This window comes from Lissotriton vulgaris, chromosome 7 (assembly GCF_964263255.1).
Source record: "Lissotriton vulgaris chromosome 7, aLisVul1.2, whole genome shotgun sequence".
In the NCBI taxonomy this organism is placed as follows: domain Eukaryota; kingdom Metazoa; phylum Chordata; class Amphibia; order Caudata; family Salamandridae; genus Lissotriton; species Lissotriton vulgaris.
In genome coordinates this window covers 11,365,771-11,384,308 of record NC_141695.1, presented here as the reverse complement: position 1 = coordinate 11,384,308, position 18,538 = coordinate 11,365,771, and the positions used below count along the sequence as shown (strand labels likewise).

General features: G+C 46.1%; 1 protein-coding gene across 1 annotated transcript in view; it reads left to right on the top strand.

Annotated features, from left to right (window-relative positions):
- Nucleotides 1-8,906, top strand: part of LOC147700508 (uncharacterized) — a 72,606-nt gene extending 63,700 nt beyond the window's left edge. The window contains exon 8 of the mRNA XM_086929655.1: nt 7,930-8,906. Coding sequence (XP_086785781.1) covers nt 7,930-8,273 — 344 coding nt within the window. The 3' untranslated portion in view covers nt 8,274-8,906. The remainder of the gene's footprint in view (nt 1-7,929) is intronic.
- Nucleotides 8,907-18,538: the final 9,632 nt, after the last annotated feature.

The following is an 18,538-nucleotide window of genomic DNA, read 5'->3' as shown; positions in this document are numbered from 1 at the left end:
GTTCTTTTTTCCGGCTCCTGCTAACAGGACCCTGGCATTGAGCTCTCCTTTTTCAAGGGTTTATTGGATTTTTGTTCACTTTTTGGATAAAGTGTTTACAGTTTATTATATCTTGATGTTCACTTCACTCCTGTGTGTTTGTTCAGGCTTTTTAGGGCTCTAAAATGCCTGCTCTTTTCGACAAGTGCCCAGCATGTGGAAGGAAGAAGTCCAAGACTGATCCACACAACGTCTGCATAATCTGTCTCCCTGAAGCACATGTCCCTGAAGAATGTGACATCTGCCAGCACCTTTCAGCAAGGACCCTGAGGGAAAGGCTGAAGATTAGGCTTCAAGGCCTGGAGGAGAGACGACTGCAGGCTGCAGGTGGGTCTGGGCAGGCTGGGAAGGTTCCCTCTGCTTCTGCTGAGGCCTCTGGGGGGCTCCCCAGAGGCAGGAAGACCAGCAAACGGTCCCGGTCTCCGTCGGCGTCGATTGCATGGACGACGACGTCGAGAGGGATGACGACGGTGTGTTCCCCATCTCCCCGGGGCTCCGGGTCGAGACGGTGTGAAGAATCGACGTCGAAGGGCCTGGGTAGGCCGCCATCGAGACCACCGTCGACGGCGTCTTCGTCGTCGTCATCGACTTCAGCGTCGAGCTATCGGCGTCGAAGAAGGAGCGACAGGCGTCGGCGCTCGCCGTCGAGGCGACACCGCCGGTCGCCGTCGAGAGACGGTCGGCGTCGAGGGGATCCTCGACGTTGAGGACCTCGAGACAGCGGTCGGCGTCAAGGAGGAGTCGACGCTCGTTGTTGAGGACGGAACGTTCAACGTCGCGGAGGCGGCGTTCGGCGTTGAGAAAGAAGAGATTGACATCGCGGAGGCGGCGTTCGACGCCGGAGTCGACATTCGATGCCGGAAAAGCGACGCTCAGCGCCGAGAAGGAAGAGATCGGCGTCTCGGAGTTGTTCCAACTCTAAGCGGCGCAGAAGGAGTTCTGGCGCCAGAAGTTCCGCTGAGTCTGGTGGAGGGCGCCGGAGACGGTGATCACCTACTGGAGGGGCTAGTTCGCAGTCCCCTCCCCGAAGAAGTCACCGGGCTCGGTGTACTTGGTAGTATATACACCACCTCGGCCGAAGGCTCCCCCTCCTCCTGCACCTAAGGAGGATCCTCCCATCAACCCTCCGCTTCCACCACTTCCTCCCTCAGGACAACCACCACCACTGCTTCCGCCGCATGGGCCCACTCCTCAGTCGGAGATACCTCCTGTTCCTCCGCCAAGGTCGGTGTCACTGCCCCCTCTTCCTACACCGCCTAAGGGGACGCCTAGACCAAAACCGCAGGATAGGCCACGGAAGACGCCTCCACAGAAACCTGCGGAGCGCCCAGGAACTGGGCGGTCGCGCTCTCGTTCCAGGAGGTGGGAACGATCGCGCAACTGGTCGTCCACTCGGTCGAGACGCCGCCACAGGAGGCACAGGTCTCGCTCCAGTACGAGGTCCTCAGGGACCAGGGACTACTCTCCGACTTTGTCGGGTTCACCGGAGACCAGGGTGACGCCGGTTGATGATCTGGTGGCTTTTCACGATGTCCTGTTAAGAGGTGCAGCAAAATTGGGCATCTCGTTGACGGTGCCCACGCCCAAGACATCAGTAATCTTCGAGACACTGCACCAGAAACATCTGTCTCGTCCATTATTGCCACTGGTACCGGGCCTGGAGGAACCGGCCATGGACCTTTTTCTCACCCCGGCGGTGACTAAGGCGGCCCCCTCGAGACTACAGAAAAAATACCAGGCTCCCGATTCTGATACGGCTTTTCTAAGAGTGGAACCTCCTCCAGACTCTGTGATAGTGAAGGCGCCTCGTAAACAGCATGCCACCACCCCGTCATCCACAGTCCCTCCAGATAAAGAGTCTTCATGGATGGATTCGGCTGGGAGGAAGGTGTGTGGGATGTCGGCGACCTCCATGAAGGCTGCGAGTGCCACGGCCTTGTTGGGACGCTATGACCGTACCCTCTGGGACTCCCTCCAGCAGTTTTTGGAACACCTACCTCGTGACAAGAGAGATTTACAGGAGGTGTTAAATGAGGGGATGTTGGTGGCGAATCAGGTCATCAGCGCTGCAGCCGATTCTTCCCTCTTGGCGGCGCATGGCTTCTGCCATGGGATTAACCAGCGACGACATGCCTGGCTCCGCCTTACGACACTGAAACCTGACGCACAGCAAAGGGTTGCCAATCTTCCATTCTCTGGCGAAACCCTATTTGGGAAACATGCGGATGACGAAATGGCCCGCATGAAGGCGGAGGCCGACAACACTCACGGCTGTGGGTCTGAAAAAGCCCAAAGAGACAAAGAAATCATACCGCCCGTTCCAGAGACGGTTCGGTGGACAGGTCAGAGGGCGTGGCCAAGCTCCGGGACAGCAACAGCAACAACAGCAGCAGTTCCGAAGGCCGTTCCAGAAGCTTCCGAAAGGCAGAGGCGCCAACAGTCGGCACCAGCGACCAAAGGCCCGGCCGGGTCTAGGCCCTGAGCGCTTACTTCCCCTGCATCCTTTACCCACTCCGGTAGGGGGAAGCATTCAATTTTTTCTGCCAGAGTGGAGAAAGATTACTCAGGACAAGTGGGTGCTGAATATTGTTTGCAATGGATACAGTCTTCGGTTCACCAGCCCGCCTCCAGCAATTCCACCGGTCAGCTCGTAGTTTCAGCTGCGCGAGCTCCAGGCGGAGGCCGATATCCTGTTAAGGAAAAGGGCGATAGAAGACATACCTCTGTCTCGGAGAGGAAGAGGTCTGTACTCCCGGTTCTTTCTGGTTCGCAAGAAGGACAAGAACGAGTTCAGGCCCATTCTGGACTTGCGACAGGCAAACAAGTGGATTCGCAGAGAGAAGTTTCGCATGCTGTCGTTGCATCAGATTTATCCTCCGTTGCAACAGTGAGACTGGCTATGTGCTATAGACCTACAGGATGCGTACTTCCATGTGCCCATTGCACACAAACACAGGAAGTTCCTGCGATTCAAAGTCGGCATTAATCATTATCAATACACAGTACTCCCATTCGGACTAAAGTCTGCGCCGAGAACATTTTCGAAGTGCATGGCGGTGGTAGCAGCACACATGAGGAAGAACAAGGTGTTCGTCTACCCGTACCTGGACGATTGGTTGATCAAGGCCTCCTCCTTCTCGGAAGCGCGAGCACACTTCCAGAAGACGTGCGTTCTCTTGAACAAGCTGGGGTTGCACATCAACATGTCCAAGTCTGTCCCGACTCCGGTCCAATGCATACAGTACTTGGGAACCTCCATCAATACGCTGTCAGCAAGCGTGTCTCCTTCGGAGGAGCGACGATTATCACTCCTTCGGAAGGCTCAGGCTCTTATGACTACTCCATCTACAACAGTGAGGACGGTGTCTTCTCTACTGGGATCGATGGGCTCTTGTATCTTCCTAACGCCACACGCACGACTGCACATGAGACCGTTGCAAGAGTGCTTGGAGGACCAGTGGGATCAGAGGAAAGGATCTTGGGACGACAAGATACGACTGTCTCTGCATGCTCTTCAGTCTCTGAAGTGGTGGTGTTCAGCGGAGAATCTCCTAAGAGGGGTTCCCTTCCACAAGGACATCCCCACGCAGACTGTCGTGACGGATGCTTCTCTCCACGGCTGGGGGGGGCACTCCGGAGACCTGCAGATTCAAAGAACGTGGTCCCCGATGGAGGCCACGTATCACATCAATTTCCTGGAACTCAGAGCTGTTCACTTGGCGCTAAAGGCCTTTCATCCGTCCTTTCAGACCACCTCTCTGCTTGTACATACGGACAATACGACCACGATGTATTACCTCAACAAGCAGGGGGGTTCGAGATCACGCACTCTGTCGCTGGAGGCGCAGGCGATCTGGCACCTGCTTCTGGCCAGAGGATTGACGATAACGGCTACCCATCTGCCAGGTGTGCAGAATGTTCAGGCGGACGCAATGAGCAGACTGATTCAGGAAAACCACGAATGGGTCATAAATGACAAAGTACTAGGAGAAGTCTTCACAACGTGGGGGACTCCAGACGTAGATCTGTTCGCCACCGCAGAAAACAGCAAATGCCGAGACTTTGCCTCCAGGTACTACCAGCAGGGAACGCTGGGGAATGCGCTATGGATCAACTGGTCGAACAGCTTTCTGTACGCTTTTCCACCCATTCCCCTGGTTCCCGCGGTACTCATCAAGCTGGCCCGGTCCAGGGCTCGGATGATACTCATTGCCCCGGAATGGCCCAGGCAGTGGTGGTTCACGGACCTGCTTCACTGGTCTCTCCTTCCTCACATACGGCTGCCGTGCAGGCCGGACCTTCTCACGAAGTTCGGGGGCAGATGTTGCAACCCAACCTCTCGTCTTTGAGTTTGGCGGCATGGCTCCTGAGATAGTGCAATATGGACATACAGAAGGAGTCTAAGAGACCTTCCACTTGGACTTCCTATGCTTACAAGTGGAAGAGGTTCTGTATCTGGTGCAAGTCCAAGAACTATGACCCGACTTTGTGCAAGGAAGACATCATCCTTCCTTACCTTCTACATTCGGCGCAGTCTGGACTTAATGTTCATTCCATTAAGGTTCATCTTGCTGCATTGACTGCCTACAGGAAATGCCCTTCACTGACTTCCTTCTTCCAGATCCCTGTGATCAAAGATTTTTTGGAAGGCTTGAAGAAAGTGTTCCCTCCTGTCAGGCTTCCTTCGCCTTCATGGGAATTGAATGTGGTGCTGTCCAGATTGATGAAGGAGCCTTTTGAACCTATTCATAAGGCTTTGTTGCAGCACCTGTCCTGGAAGGCGGCGTTCCTCGTGGCCATTACATCGGCCCGCAGGGTGAGTGAAATTCAGGCGTTGTGTTGCCAAGAACCTTATACTGTATTTCATGCTGCTAAGGTTGTTATGCGTACTCACCATAAATTTCTTCCCAAGGTTATTTCTGATTTTCATGTCAACCAGACCATAAATTTAAGTTTTTTCAGAATCCTTCATCTCCAGCGAAAAGGTCTCTACATTCCCTGGATGTTAGGAGGGTGCTGACATTTTATCTGGATAAAACCAAGGATATTCGTAGGTCAGACCAATTATTTATCAATTATGGATCGGTCAGGACGGGTCTTGCTACCTCTAAGCAGTCCATCTCTAGGTGGATTGTGTCCTGCATACAGTTGTGTTACCAAAAAGCGAATGAGACCTTAGGGGGTAAACCCAAGGCTCATTCCACCAGGGGAAAAGCTGCCACGACAGCTTTGCTCCGTAATGTTCCGATTGCAGAAATCTGCAAGGCGGCCACTTGGAAGTCGGTTCATACCTTTGCTAAGCATTACTGTCTGGACACTGATGCCAGGGCAGATGCTCAGGTTGGGCAGGCTTCGCTGCGAAATTTGTTCGCACAATTGTGGTGTTAATTTTTTTCTCTCCGCCGCCGCTTTGGTGTGGGGATGGGCTTGCCATTCTATTCACTATATTATGACTATACACAGAGATCCCCTACTACAGAAGGAGTAGTTTCTGTCCTGTAACTCCAGTTCTGTAGTAAGGGTATCTCTGTTATAGTCATAAGCGCCCGCCCTCCTCCCCGATGGAGAAAGATATTCATGTAAGGAATGCTACAAGTCTGGCGTGCTACGCCTTCAAAAAGAACTGAAAGTAAAAGGGACCTGCTGTGCATACTGGGAGAAGTTCTGGAAAGTTCTCTTAAAGGCACAGTATCCTATTTAAGCCACATAATGGCAGCCTATGGGGCTTGTCTGTCCATGCCTTCCTCTCTATCATTCCAGAGTCTTTTACTGGTAGAGGTAAGTTTCTCTATGGAAGAAACTGGGCAGGCTGTGTTGTGTGTGGTTTTGTTTGGTGGAATTTCTAGTTGAAGTACTGGACAGTGTAGCCTGTGGATATAGGCTGCATTATTTGTCTTTAAATTCTCTCTTAAGTGTCTTTGCAGTTCTGCATGTTTTGACAACTTAAGAGTTTATTTTTGATTGCCGGGGTCCACGCACATGGGCAGGACTATTCACTAGATTATGCCTATAACAGAGATACCCCTACTACAGAACTGGAGTTACAGGACAGGAACTAATTCTTATAGATATGCAGTAAAGTGTATTGCTCCGCAGTGTATAGCTCTGCAGTGCATAGTTCTGTGGGGTTTAGATCTCTTTTGTAAGGCTCTGCAGTGCAGTGCACCGACTTGCAGTGCATAGCTCAGCGGTGCAGTGTATAGACTGCATACATCTGTGGTGTTTAGAGATCTTCAGTGAATAGATGTGCTGTCCATAGATCTATAGTGCAGTGTATAGATCTGTGGTGTATAGATTTATGGTGCAGTGTATTGATATGCAGTGTATAGATCTATGATGCATAGATCTGTGGTGTATAGCTGTGCAGTGCATTGCTCTGCGAAGCATAGATCTACAGTGCATGGATCTGCGGTGCAGTGTATAGATCTGCAGTGTATAGATCTGTGGAGCATAGATGTACAGGGTACCGATGCACGGTACAGATCTGTGGTGCATAGTTTACTGTGCCTAGATCTGCATCGCATAGGTCTGTAGTGCAGTGCATAGATCTGCGGTGTATAGCTCTGCTGTTTACTACGGTGCATAGCTCTGCTGTGCCTAGATCTGCAGTGCATAGATATGTGGTGCAGTGCATAGCTATGTGGTGTATAGATATGTGGTGCAGTGCATCAAACTGTGGTGCATAGGCATGTGCTGCAGCTTCCGTTCATAGATCTGATGCATAGATCTTTAGTGCATAGATCTGCGGTGTATAGATATGCAGTGCATAGATCTGCAGTGTATAGATATGTGGTACATGCTGCAGAGTATAGATCTGTGTTGCATAAACCTGCGGTGCGTAGATATGCAGTACAGTGCATAGACCTGCAGTGCATAGACATGCTGCATAGATCTGTGGTGTATAGAACTGCTGTGCATGGATCTGCAGAGCATAGATGCGCAGTGCACAGGTCTGTGGTGCTTAAATCTGTGGTTCCTGGATGTGTGGAGCATAGCTTTCAAGCACATAGATATGCAGCAATTTTTTGTGTGAAGTATTTCAGCGCACAGATTTGAAGGGTGTAGATTTTTGTGTCCTTCATTATGTAGAGTATTAAAGCCCCCTTTACTACTCCAACAGCTCTGTGCTCGTTTCTAATAGATAAGTTGAGGACCCGGGCTGTCACTCACCATTAAATATTTTCTCACTCCACCCGCCACTGCACATGCTACCTTCCAGGCCTCTTTCTTTTTTCTGTGTTATGCAAGCCTGTAAGAAGGTACAGTGATCCCAGGTGGGCATCTAGTAAAAGCAGACCAGGTCAAGGCAGACTGTGCATGATCCATGCCCCAACTCTTAACATAGTTTCCAAGAACAACAGTGTTGCTTGTTCTCCTGCATGACGTATGTACATCCTGTTGGTCAGGCGAAAAGGGTTGAGAACCAATGGTATGGGAGTCTCTCCAGTAAGCAACATGTACATTCTGATATATCAGCAGGTGGCCTATGTCTAAACCTATATTCTGTTTTATTTTCTAAAGCATATTTATTGTGTTCACTGATAAAATATTTAGTATTTTTCTCTAAAACAAAAGAAGAAAGCTCATTATACAACACAAAAAGAGTGAAACGCCAGCTTCGATTGTAGACTCTGGTTGCAGCCTGTAGACCTCTGCCCTCATCCTAACTTCAAATTGTTTTCTAGTTTTAAGAAATATTTAGCTTTTACTGCCCGTGTATGTTATTTCCATATTCATAAAGTAAGGAACTGATCAAAACTGGTAAAATGCTGTGAAAACATGTTGCAGGTAAACCAGTTGTGAATCCCTCAGAAGATCCACATTCTAGAAATGTGTAAATTGTTATTTCTGTTTTTTTTTGGTGAAATAACACCCTTTTAAATTTAACAGGTGATAGAAGAATAAAGATTCAAAAAAATGTTGATGAGGCCACGACGTGCAGAAAAACGGAAGCCCCTGTAGACAAGAAACTCCCAAGGTTGCTCCAGAGATCGTTCGAGAATCCAAATTCCAGAACAACACTCTGGTCAGAAAGTTATTTGGCAACAAGAGGAGAGAATGTTACTCAATGTGAAAGTGTTCGAAGCCACATAGAATACTTACGAGCACATCAAGAAAGTGGTAAATGGAAGATGTCAGGAAAGGATAATGAACCTAAGAGTGATCTGGAGAATTCAGAGTTTATCAATAGTCTGCTAATCCTGCAAAAAAACTCAAGCATCACAGAAACGTAATCAGAGCAGCCTTCCGCGGAGTGAGTCTGTTAGTAATTTGGAGAAACCTCCACCAGCGAAGCCTTACACCTGTACTGACTGTGACAAAAGATTCTGCTCAAAGACAAAACTTGTCGATCATTACAGAACACATACGGGTGGAAAACCACATGCGTACTCCATCTACAATGTAAAAAAACACCTGACCATTCACATGCGAACACATACTGGAGAGCGCCCATACACGTGTCCAGAGTGCCAGCGCACCTTCAGATATAAAAGTGATTTTAATCTCCATAGAAAAACAAAACACTAGTCTTCAATGAGATCTGAGTCAGAGGGGAGACAAATAGAGGCCACACAAGATAACTTCAGAAACCAAAGAATGAAAAGAAGTTGCATCATCAGATCAGCGTCACCGAACATCGCTTTTACCAACTAGTCAAGTACAAACCGATGCTTCACCCTCTTTACCTCCGCCGTATTTGACAAAAGCCAAAGCAGGAATTCCATTTGATGGATGCACGGCACACCAGCAATGGAAAGACTACACACCCACGCACAGAATGTGTCATCTATTAAACATAAACATAACATGTATTTGTAAAGCGCACGTATCAAGGCATTCAATAGCATGTATATTGTTACCCAACTTAATGGTACTCATTTTATTGACCTTAGATGGATGAAAGGATGAGTGGACCCGCCGGTATTAGAACCTGTGACCATGAGGTCGAACACAAGCCCCTACAGTGGACGCATTAGTCCATGCACCCACCACCAGACCATCAGATACCACAATTTCAACACCCATGATCGAGGGAGGCATGGATCTTAGAAATGACGTCACTTCTAAGGCTAGTATTCAAGCCCAGTACTCTCACACTACTTGGGTATGCATTTCTCCATGTGTCGCACTGCGCCTGCACCCTGCACACACATTTCTGTGTTTCACACCACACCACCATCCTGCATACACATTTCTTTGTGTCACACCGCGCACCAGAAACAGTAAGGATCAGTCTTAGGGGCACAGATAGTAACATTTTGTACTGGTTTGTGTTACAAAAATTACGTAAACTGGCGCATAATGTTTATTTGGGATTTACTTTCCAGCTCAAAACGTTATTTGCGCTGGAAAGCATCCCTAAAGTAACACAAAGTAATGCTAGTACTGCTTGCATCATGGGGGGGGACATACCAGGGAGGGTACAAGAGTGTTTCCGTGCAGCCTCCCACGCTTTTTGACACCAACCCCTATTTATTAGTATTTGTAGACAGGACTTTGCGACAAAAAATAGAACATCTTTGAAGCCGCCGTTCTAAAGGATTTTTTATTTTTATTTCTCTAAACCTTTCAAGCTTTGTGTGTGTGCCACACTGTACAACACACGTTCAAAGTTTGTCCAAGCACAGTATTAAACCTTCCAGCACAGCACCTATGCTAGACACCTTTGCGCTATGGTGCAAGGATGTGTGCCTGGCTCTAAGCAGCCTGATTGTGCGCCGGTGTTAAGGAAGAGAGCAGGAGTGCCACACCTCTGAAGATGTGGTGCTGTTCTGCTGTTCTCCTCTCACACAATGCAGTGCAGCAACTTTGGTAGCTGTGCTGCTTGGCAGCGAAGTAAATCTGCCTCTTGGTGTGTTGGCGTGGTCTTCGCTGCACAGTATACAATTATTGGGAAACATTTGAAAGTGTATTTATAAAAAAAATATAATTTTGCCCTATTTTTGATTATAAAATGTAGTTTGTAAACTCTGTTGGTAGAGAACTTAGATTTGCATATCTGTCTCTGTTCTAGAGATTTATTACTATATTTTCTAAATAGTTCTGAAATTCAGTGAATTGTTTTTTCTCAGGGGTCTTGATTCAATGTTTTTATTTTTCTATATTTTTATTATTTATTTAGACATAAGTTTGTGAGCGCCCTGTAATTAGCTTGTACGAGCAAGATGTCCTTCCATTGAGGCATTGATTGCGAGTCAGGTGGAGTGGAATTACTGTCTGGGTTTTCATTTTACCTTATCACAACAGGGATACCACTGTGTGTGGGAACATCCTAACCGATTTTCCGGGCTGTAATTCCGAGTGGTAAAAATCATGAGGCTTTGGCTCAAGTACCAGCTAATCCTTTTTCCCTGTTCCTGTCGACATGTGCCTTTTGGCTGGAACTGTACCTACCTTCCCTTCAGTACCCAGCCGAACCTCCTCTGTCCACACTGGCGCACACAGTAGCTGCCGCAGACATTTACCACCTGAGTGTGATAAATGTTTCGAAATACGGAATACCTTGAGTCATTCTGCACAGTAATTCCATGTCTGCAGTTATTCCCCATTCTAAAGGCTTTAATTTGTAATAGGCAAAATTCCATGTGGAGATACTGGTCAGTCACAGTAATTCCAGCCAGTGGAAATCCCTGCATGGAATTCCACCTAATTCATGATCAGGGTCTAAGTTTATTATCAAGTAGAGATACAGCCCGTCTTGTGACCCCCTACAAGAAACACCCCCTGTTCCATGCTCGCTCCCAGCACCTACTAGTGTAGGCACCAGTTGAACCCACAGCTGGCCCAGTATCCATAGTCTTTAAAGGACGCAGGTATACCCCAGACAACAGCCCTGTGGAACTCAGTGTTAGCCTTAACGCCTGGTGCGGACGCTCCACTAACACTTCTCCTGACACTCGCCTCCCCTTTCTCTGATGATTCACAGGAAATCCCAACAATTTACATTCAGCTGGGAAGGCTTAGCCTTAGTCCTCCAACTTCTTCTCGTTGGCGGGTTCTGTATACATCATTACTTTACTCAGCTTTGCACAACTCTCCTGGTGTTAGAAAAATATTTCAGCCACTTTCCCTCTCTCAGTGGAGCCACTTGGGAAGCTTCCCTGAAGTGAAACCTATTTGTATCTTTTGCCTCATCACTGCTGCTGCCCGTGGACAACACATTCCAACCCCCCACCTGCCCCCAAACCATTTCAGTCTAACTTGGATCCCTGAGTTTCATCACATGAGAGCCCATGGTAACTCCTAGTGTGACTCTGTGAACATGGACTGTGTCCTCTCCTACTTGTTGACCCACTCCACTCCCAACTGACTGATCTCGTCGTGATGCTAAGTCACATAGGAGATTATTAAAGAAAACACGCTTGGGAAATAGACCTGAAGAAGGCTTCCTGACATTCTTGAAGTATAAACCCACAGACCCGGTTTTAGGTTCCTATTTTACTTTAAAAAACATACATCAGCTCAAGTTTGGATGGTTCCATAAACAGAAAATCCTTACGATTCATACAAGTGTATACACTAATTTTCCAGTTTGAAGGAACATGGAACACATGCTGCGCTGTTTACACTGTATGCGGGCTGTGTGGCCTGAAGAACGCATCTATTGTTCACATAATTTGCCTGTGTGCGAAGGTATTAGACTAACAAAAGAAATATATTATAGGAACTTTTTCAACAATCTACTGTGAGGATTGTGAAAGAGGCTCTAAAACTGTTTTATTGTGAAATCTAGCTGATTAGTAAACATATGAAATGTATTGACTAAGCACATGTGTAGTATCCTCAGGTTGTACATATGTTCCTTTACTCCTCTGCGTCTAGCTGCTCAGCCAGTGTGTGTGTTCCGGTTAGAATGTTTGTGTGAGCGGAATGCTTGTGTGTATGAGTGTTGTCAGTTGAGTATGGCTGAGCAGCTAGGGGGCTGCTCCTGGTGGGGCTTATTGTATCTACATCTAAGATCTTAATAAACTACATCTAATTCTACCTGGCCACGTCTACAGCGTCTACTTATGACTCCTGAACATGTGGGGCCAGCCCACTACATTTATGGCGACGATCTGGAGCTAAGAACCTGCTACATTTACAGATGAAGAGCAACAAGACTCAAGTAACTAAGGAAAAGAAACCAGTCAAGCAAGAAACCAGTCAAACGCGCCTGTCTGCCCCACCAGTGTCCACTACACCGGACAGCCCAAGACCAGGTGCGCTGTGTTTGTGTACTCTCATCAGCTGGTAATACGTCATCAAGCTGCCTATGTTTTCGCCTCTTCTAAAGTCTACAAAGTCACAAAAAAAGCCAATGCTGCAACAAGAAACGTATACAGTGCGTCAGAAAATAAGGTAATCAGTGGCTCTTTGTGTTTTGCCCACCAGTGCAGGGTTAAAATGTGCTTTAAGGCGAAAGGCATCCAGTGTTTAATTTGTGGCTGTACATTCAAAATAGACTTCAATACTGCATGGCTAAAGAAGTGTTTTTTGGCAGAGACTGGCAGTATTTAAATAGACAAACTACATTTAAGGAACATTGCAGAGTGTAATCAGTGACAACTGCAGCGAGTTTCAGGCACACCATTGTAAATGTTTATTTACAATTTTGTTGTCATTCTCTACAGGATGTAAAGATACAATTTTTTCTTTGTCCTAGGCAATTGACATTTTATTTATTTAGAGTGTGTTAATACAATATGTCAACTTTGCTAAATGCGTTCTTCATAGATGTTTTGTTGGCATGGGAGTGGGGTTTTAGTCCCATGACCCCTTATTTCAGATATTTTATCCCTGACTTAGTTAGGGATAGGAGTGGGTTTTAGTCCCATTTTCTCTCGTTTCATATATCTTATCCCTGCCTAGAGATGGGGTGGATTTTTAGTCCCATTACCCAATTTTTCTGACATTTTATCCCTGTCTAGGGATGGGAGTGGGTTTTTAGTCCCATGACCCCATGTTTCAAACATATTATCCCTTCCTAGGGATGGGAGTGGGTTTTTAGTCCCATGACCCCACGTTCACAGTTATTTACTTTTGGGATGGGTATTAGCCCTATTTCTCTGTTAAAGGGGGTGTCAGTCCTACCTTTGTTATGTTGGTGTTGGGTGTCAGTCCCTTCACTTCAATGTATGTAGTCATGTGTGGGTAGTCCTCTTTTGATGCAACACTGTGCTGCATTATGTTCTTCATGCTGCACAAGTCCTTGGGTTTTAGTCCCATGCGACATATTCTGTACATGTGGGTGTCGGTCCCAAACAATTTTTCACTTGGGTTTTAGTCCCATAGTGTCCCTCACATGAGGGGTGGCGTATTGGGTTTGCGCCACAGTCTTCTCACGTGAGAAGTTCTTCCTTGGGTGTCGCTCCACCTATTGTATTTTTGTCTGTGGTTATATTATCCCCTCACTTCTGTCATGTTTGTCTTGCTCGCTTGTAGTATGTGAGCTCTTCATTCACTACTTAGATATTATTTTGTGCATTATTAAAGGAGGAGGATAGTGTTAGTGTTTTTCTATCTCTATGTCTTTCTTCCTTCTTTCTTTTCTTGGTTGTCTGTTTTCCCTCTCGCAATGTGATGTCACCCTCATCCCTGGGTTTACAGATTTCTTGCTACGATTGTAAATTTTTATTGTGTTTAGTTTTTCTCTTCATTGTTATTTTCTCTTTTGTTTTTCATTTCGAGAGGAAGAGGATAATGTAGTATCCTCAGGTTGTACATATGTTCCTTTACTCGTCTGCATCTAGCTGCTCAGCCAGTGTGAGTGTTCCGGTTGGAACCTTAGTGTGAGTGGAATGCTTGGGTGCCTGGGGTATGAGTGTTGTCAGTTGAGTATGGCTGAGCAGCTAGGGGGCTGCTCCTGGTGGGGCTTATTGTATCTACATCTAAGATCTTAATAAACTACATCTAATTCTACCTGGCCACGTCTACAGCGTCTACTTATGACTCCTGGACATGTGGGGCCAGCCCACTACAATATGATCATCTCAAGCAAGCTACTAAGATGGTAAATTTTGTTTTAGCTTGTCTGGTTTATTTCATGCACACTGATCTTATCTTGTATCTTAATCATTGGTTTGTACTCGATGTATTCTTTTTTTAAGGGATATTGGATGTTTTTCTGATCTTGAATTGTTGTAATCACAGATTTATATAATAAACGTACTACCACACTCTCCTGATAGCTCTGTCCTTTGAGGTCCTTGTGAGTTTAGTCTGGGGAGGACACTGTATGAACTTTTGTGCCTGGTACCACACCTGAACAAGCATTGGAAGTACCAAATGATGAAAGATCTGGTCTTGGCAAGGTTGTAATTTGTTTACTTTGGGGTCTTCTCTCAAAGAGGCCAATTCACAAAACCATTCATTTGTGAGGGAAGTAGTTTGACAGGAGTACTCTTTTAAGTACTCTTACATGACATTGAGAATGGTCCTCGGATTGTCCCAAATGCCAATTAGTAAGATGATTAATTTGTAAACATTCCCATTTTAGATGTCTTGCCGGCAATTTAAAAAGATGTAAAAGAGTACTGTGTGAGCACTCTTTTACACACTCCTACGTGCCTTTGTGAATTGGCCTCACTGGCATTTTGGAGGTAACGAAGAGAATAACTTTTACAACGTTTCCACAGAAGCACTTGTGTGCAGATGTTTCATGTGAAGTACGAAGGAGGAAATTAAGAGAACATGTAGTGAAAGGAAAGAGCTCTGTGCAACGTGCGAGGAAGCACATTTCATAAACTGAGTAAAACATTGAGATCGCGCAAGAGAGAGCCTGAAGGGACAAGGCAAATGCAAGTGCCTGGAATAGACGAAAGCAAACCTCTAGGTGCCCTGATGGTTTGGGGTGGTAATATCACCCAGGGAAATGCTGATGGTGCAGTGGAATCAATTAACAACTTCTTTACCTATTGAAATTTGAGCAGAGTTTACCTGGTTAAACCTGATATGCTTGGAGAAGAGTCCTGGGGATGTCAGAGATCCTGTGGTTTGTACTCAAATCAGGATCACCTGAGTAGTCCTAATGAGGTCCAAAGACTTGCGCCCTTGAGCCTGGTACAAACCATCACATTTACGGAAAGAGAGTTCCTCTTTCAGGCAGGAGACAATTGAATGTTACATTCAGCAAGTAGACCTGAGCACCAACTACTCATGCAAATCCTGTCAGTGCCAGCGAACCCTTAAGTAAAAGAGCAAGCATGTGGAACTCTGACCTGGGAACACACTAGACACGTGAATGACAACGGATGTGCGTTTTGGACAATGGCATAGATCAATCTAGTGGAGCATGCACGTGTCATTCAATGAAGAGAAGAAACAGACATAGTCTATAGTTGTGGCACACAGGCAGTTATTGGCCAGAAATTACATCATCCCATTGCTACATGAAACTGGATGCTAAAATGAGTTGTGGAAAGTAAGTAGTATACATAGCACACACCACTGGAAGTATGAGTACCAAATAGTGATACCTCCTGCCCTTTACCGATGCTGGTACAATATCACCTCGCACCTTGAGTTACAGATGCCATTCAGTGCCACCTTTAGGAAACTGGGGGCACCCCCTGGTCTGCGTCTCCATTCCCTGCCTAGACCAGACCTTCAACGCTGCCCTTCTGGGGAAGTTGGATCCTCCTCCCCTTCTTGTAAAGCGGGGCACCACAGAGAAGAGCCCTGCAACCCATGTATGGGATTCACAGAGCTTTGTTTGTAAACAAATGAGTGCTGGTGCCCAAAGCTGTGCTCGGCCCGCAGCGGTGCAGTTTTTTGTCAGCGTGCCAAAAACCAAGTCAGTTTCAGTTTATAACTTTATTCGAGTGTTTTAAAAAAACATCATAAAAGTATACAGTTAAAACATTACATATACATAATACACAAAATGATGAACGGGGATAGCCTTGTCACATGGTGCGGAAGTTGCTGCACATAAATTTACGGAAAAACCATACTAAGTCTAGCTCTAATGGATTTCAGAATAAAAGTAGCGGTAAAAAAACATATATCAGGGCTTGAAAGTGAGAAAAGAAGCCTCATGGCGTTACCTGTGGTATACATGGAATATTTAAGGAACATAGGCTTGAGGTAACAAATACGCTGCGCTTTATACAAAGGACAGAGTAGTAAAAAGTGCGGTGTGCTTTGTTTGGTAAAACCGTCACATGGACAAGGAGTAACTGGGTGGGATTTCATTGTTGGGAAGGCAACCAGGTTATGTACTATACCTAATCTCAATCTTGAGAGGACAAACTGATGAGACTGTCTGTGGATAACATTAAGGTACATGGGAATACCACGACTATCATCTTTCAGTGAAAAGTGAAAAGTATGTGTGGAATATTCTCTGGTAACATAACTTCGCACATCCGATTTCGCCCTAAGATAGACGTTTTTTAGTTCCTGTTTGCTTAAAGAATTTAAACAGGTGGGGTTGTTACATATGTCCATGTCAAACAAGTCCTTAACAGTTGAGATTACATATTTTAACCATGGGATACTTAAAGCTTTATCCAAGAATAAGCAGTCCTTGATGATGTCTTTAGTAAAGGCAGTTTCCGTCTTGGTAAAAATGGATTTCCATACCAGCAATGGCCTTAGTCCGGTAAGATCTGACAGGTAATCCATATCTAGCTCCGAGTGAGTTAAAACAGTAGATGCCGAGGAGGGAAGACAAAGCAGCCGTTTGATGAACTTATTTTCTTCAATTTGCAGGACCCTGGCATTGCAGTGTCCCCACACCCACGAACCATACAATGCTATCGAAGTACATCTGTGTTTGTATATGGTCAGCATATCAACAATACGGCGGCTTCCAACTTTAGAAGCAAAGCGGAAGACGCCTGAGGATGCTTTCCCCATTCTGGCTTTGACATTAATCTCCTCTGGAGCCCATGATCCTCTGTCATTAAAAGTAACACCCAAATAACAAAAATTGGTAACAGTTTCAATATGGTTTTCCTTAAAACAGAAGGGTTTAAAAAGTTTCAGCTTTTTCCCACACACCATGACAAACGTTTTGGAATTATTGATTTTAAGTTTCCTTCTCTGTATAAAATCATGGAACCCGTCCATCAATTTTTGGAGGCCTATAGGGGTCCTGGAAAGTAGGACCGTATCATCGGCATAGAGTAATACCGGTATGGAGGTGCCTCCTACTTGGGGGGCATCAGCATGGATTTGCTTTAATTCTTGCTCAACCGAGTTAATGAAGAGCGAGAAAAGCAACGGGGCCAATACACATCCCTGTCGGATGCCAGATCTTACTCTAATCTTTCGTGTGCACTCCCCCTCTGGACCATAGCGGATTTGGGCAGATAAATTTAAGTAAAGTGTGGCTAAAAAATGAATAATATCAGGGGGGGCTCCCATACCCAGTAAAGTTGTCCATAACAAGGCATGGTCAACCAGATCAAATGCACTAGAAAGATCCGCGAAACACAAAAATAGTGATCCCGGCTTGGCCTTGGTATACTTCCCTATTAAAAGGTTCAAGTTGATACATTGTTCAATCGTACCAAGGCCCTTTCTAAAGCCATATTGGGATGGGGCAAGAATATGGTTATCTAAGGCCCAATCTTCCAAACGTGCTAACAGGACCCTACTCAAGATCTTTAGTGAGGAATCCAGAAGGGAGATAGGGCGGTAGTTCTTAGCCTCTCCTCTATCCCCCTTCTTATAGATTGGAATAATAATGGATTCACCCCAGGTAGAGGGAGTCCTGTTATCCATAGCAGCGTTAAAGGCTATGGTCAATAATGGACTCCAGAGGGCTGGGTCGAATTTGTATAGGTCGATTGGTACCCCATCTGGGCCTGGAGCCTTTCCCCCTTTACTATTCATTATTGCCATATCCACCTCATGGATCGTAATTCTCGGGGTTTCAACTGGGGTAATGCAGCTAGGATTAAAATTATCATTTGGTTCTCCAGTTGGATCAAAGATCCCTGAGAAGTGGGACACCCAGCCATCTTCACTGACTTGGGCAGTGAGAACAGGGAATTCCTCTTTTTGCAGGAAAGGGCTGTTGATGGTACTCCAGAACAGTTTACTGTCCCGGAGAGCTGCAGCTTTGCTCAGATCTTCCCAGGCTATTTCTCTTAGTTCTTGTTTCCTGATTTTGAGCTCATTTTTGTAACTGGCCCTCAGGGATGTGACCACTTCCCTGTCTCTCGGGGTTAAGGAGAGGGCAAGTTTAAGGGCTTTTAGTGCCCTTGTACATGCTTGGTTAAACCAACCCTGTGTATCCCGTTTATTTTTAGCCTTCTTCCTGGTGAGGGTTTGCTTGATTATGGCACCCAGTTTCTCAAAGTTATTTACAGATTGTTCTGGGGGGGCTTCCGTATCTAGGCAACTAAGTATCGTATTTAGGCCTGCTTTCACCACCCTACAGTGTAAATTCTCTGATTTTTCCCCACACCACTTGATGCGAGTCCCATTTGGTCTACATGGGATAATGTCATCGACAACCCTACCGGAAAATACATTCCTATGGAGCTCGCAGTATATGATCATAGTA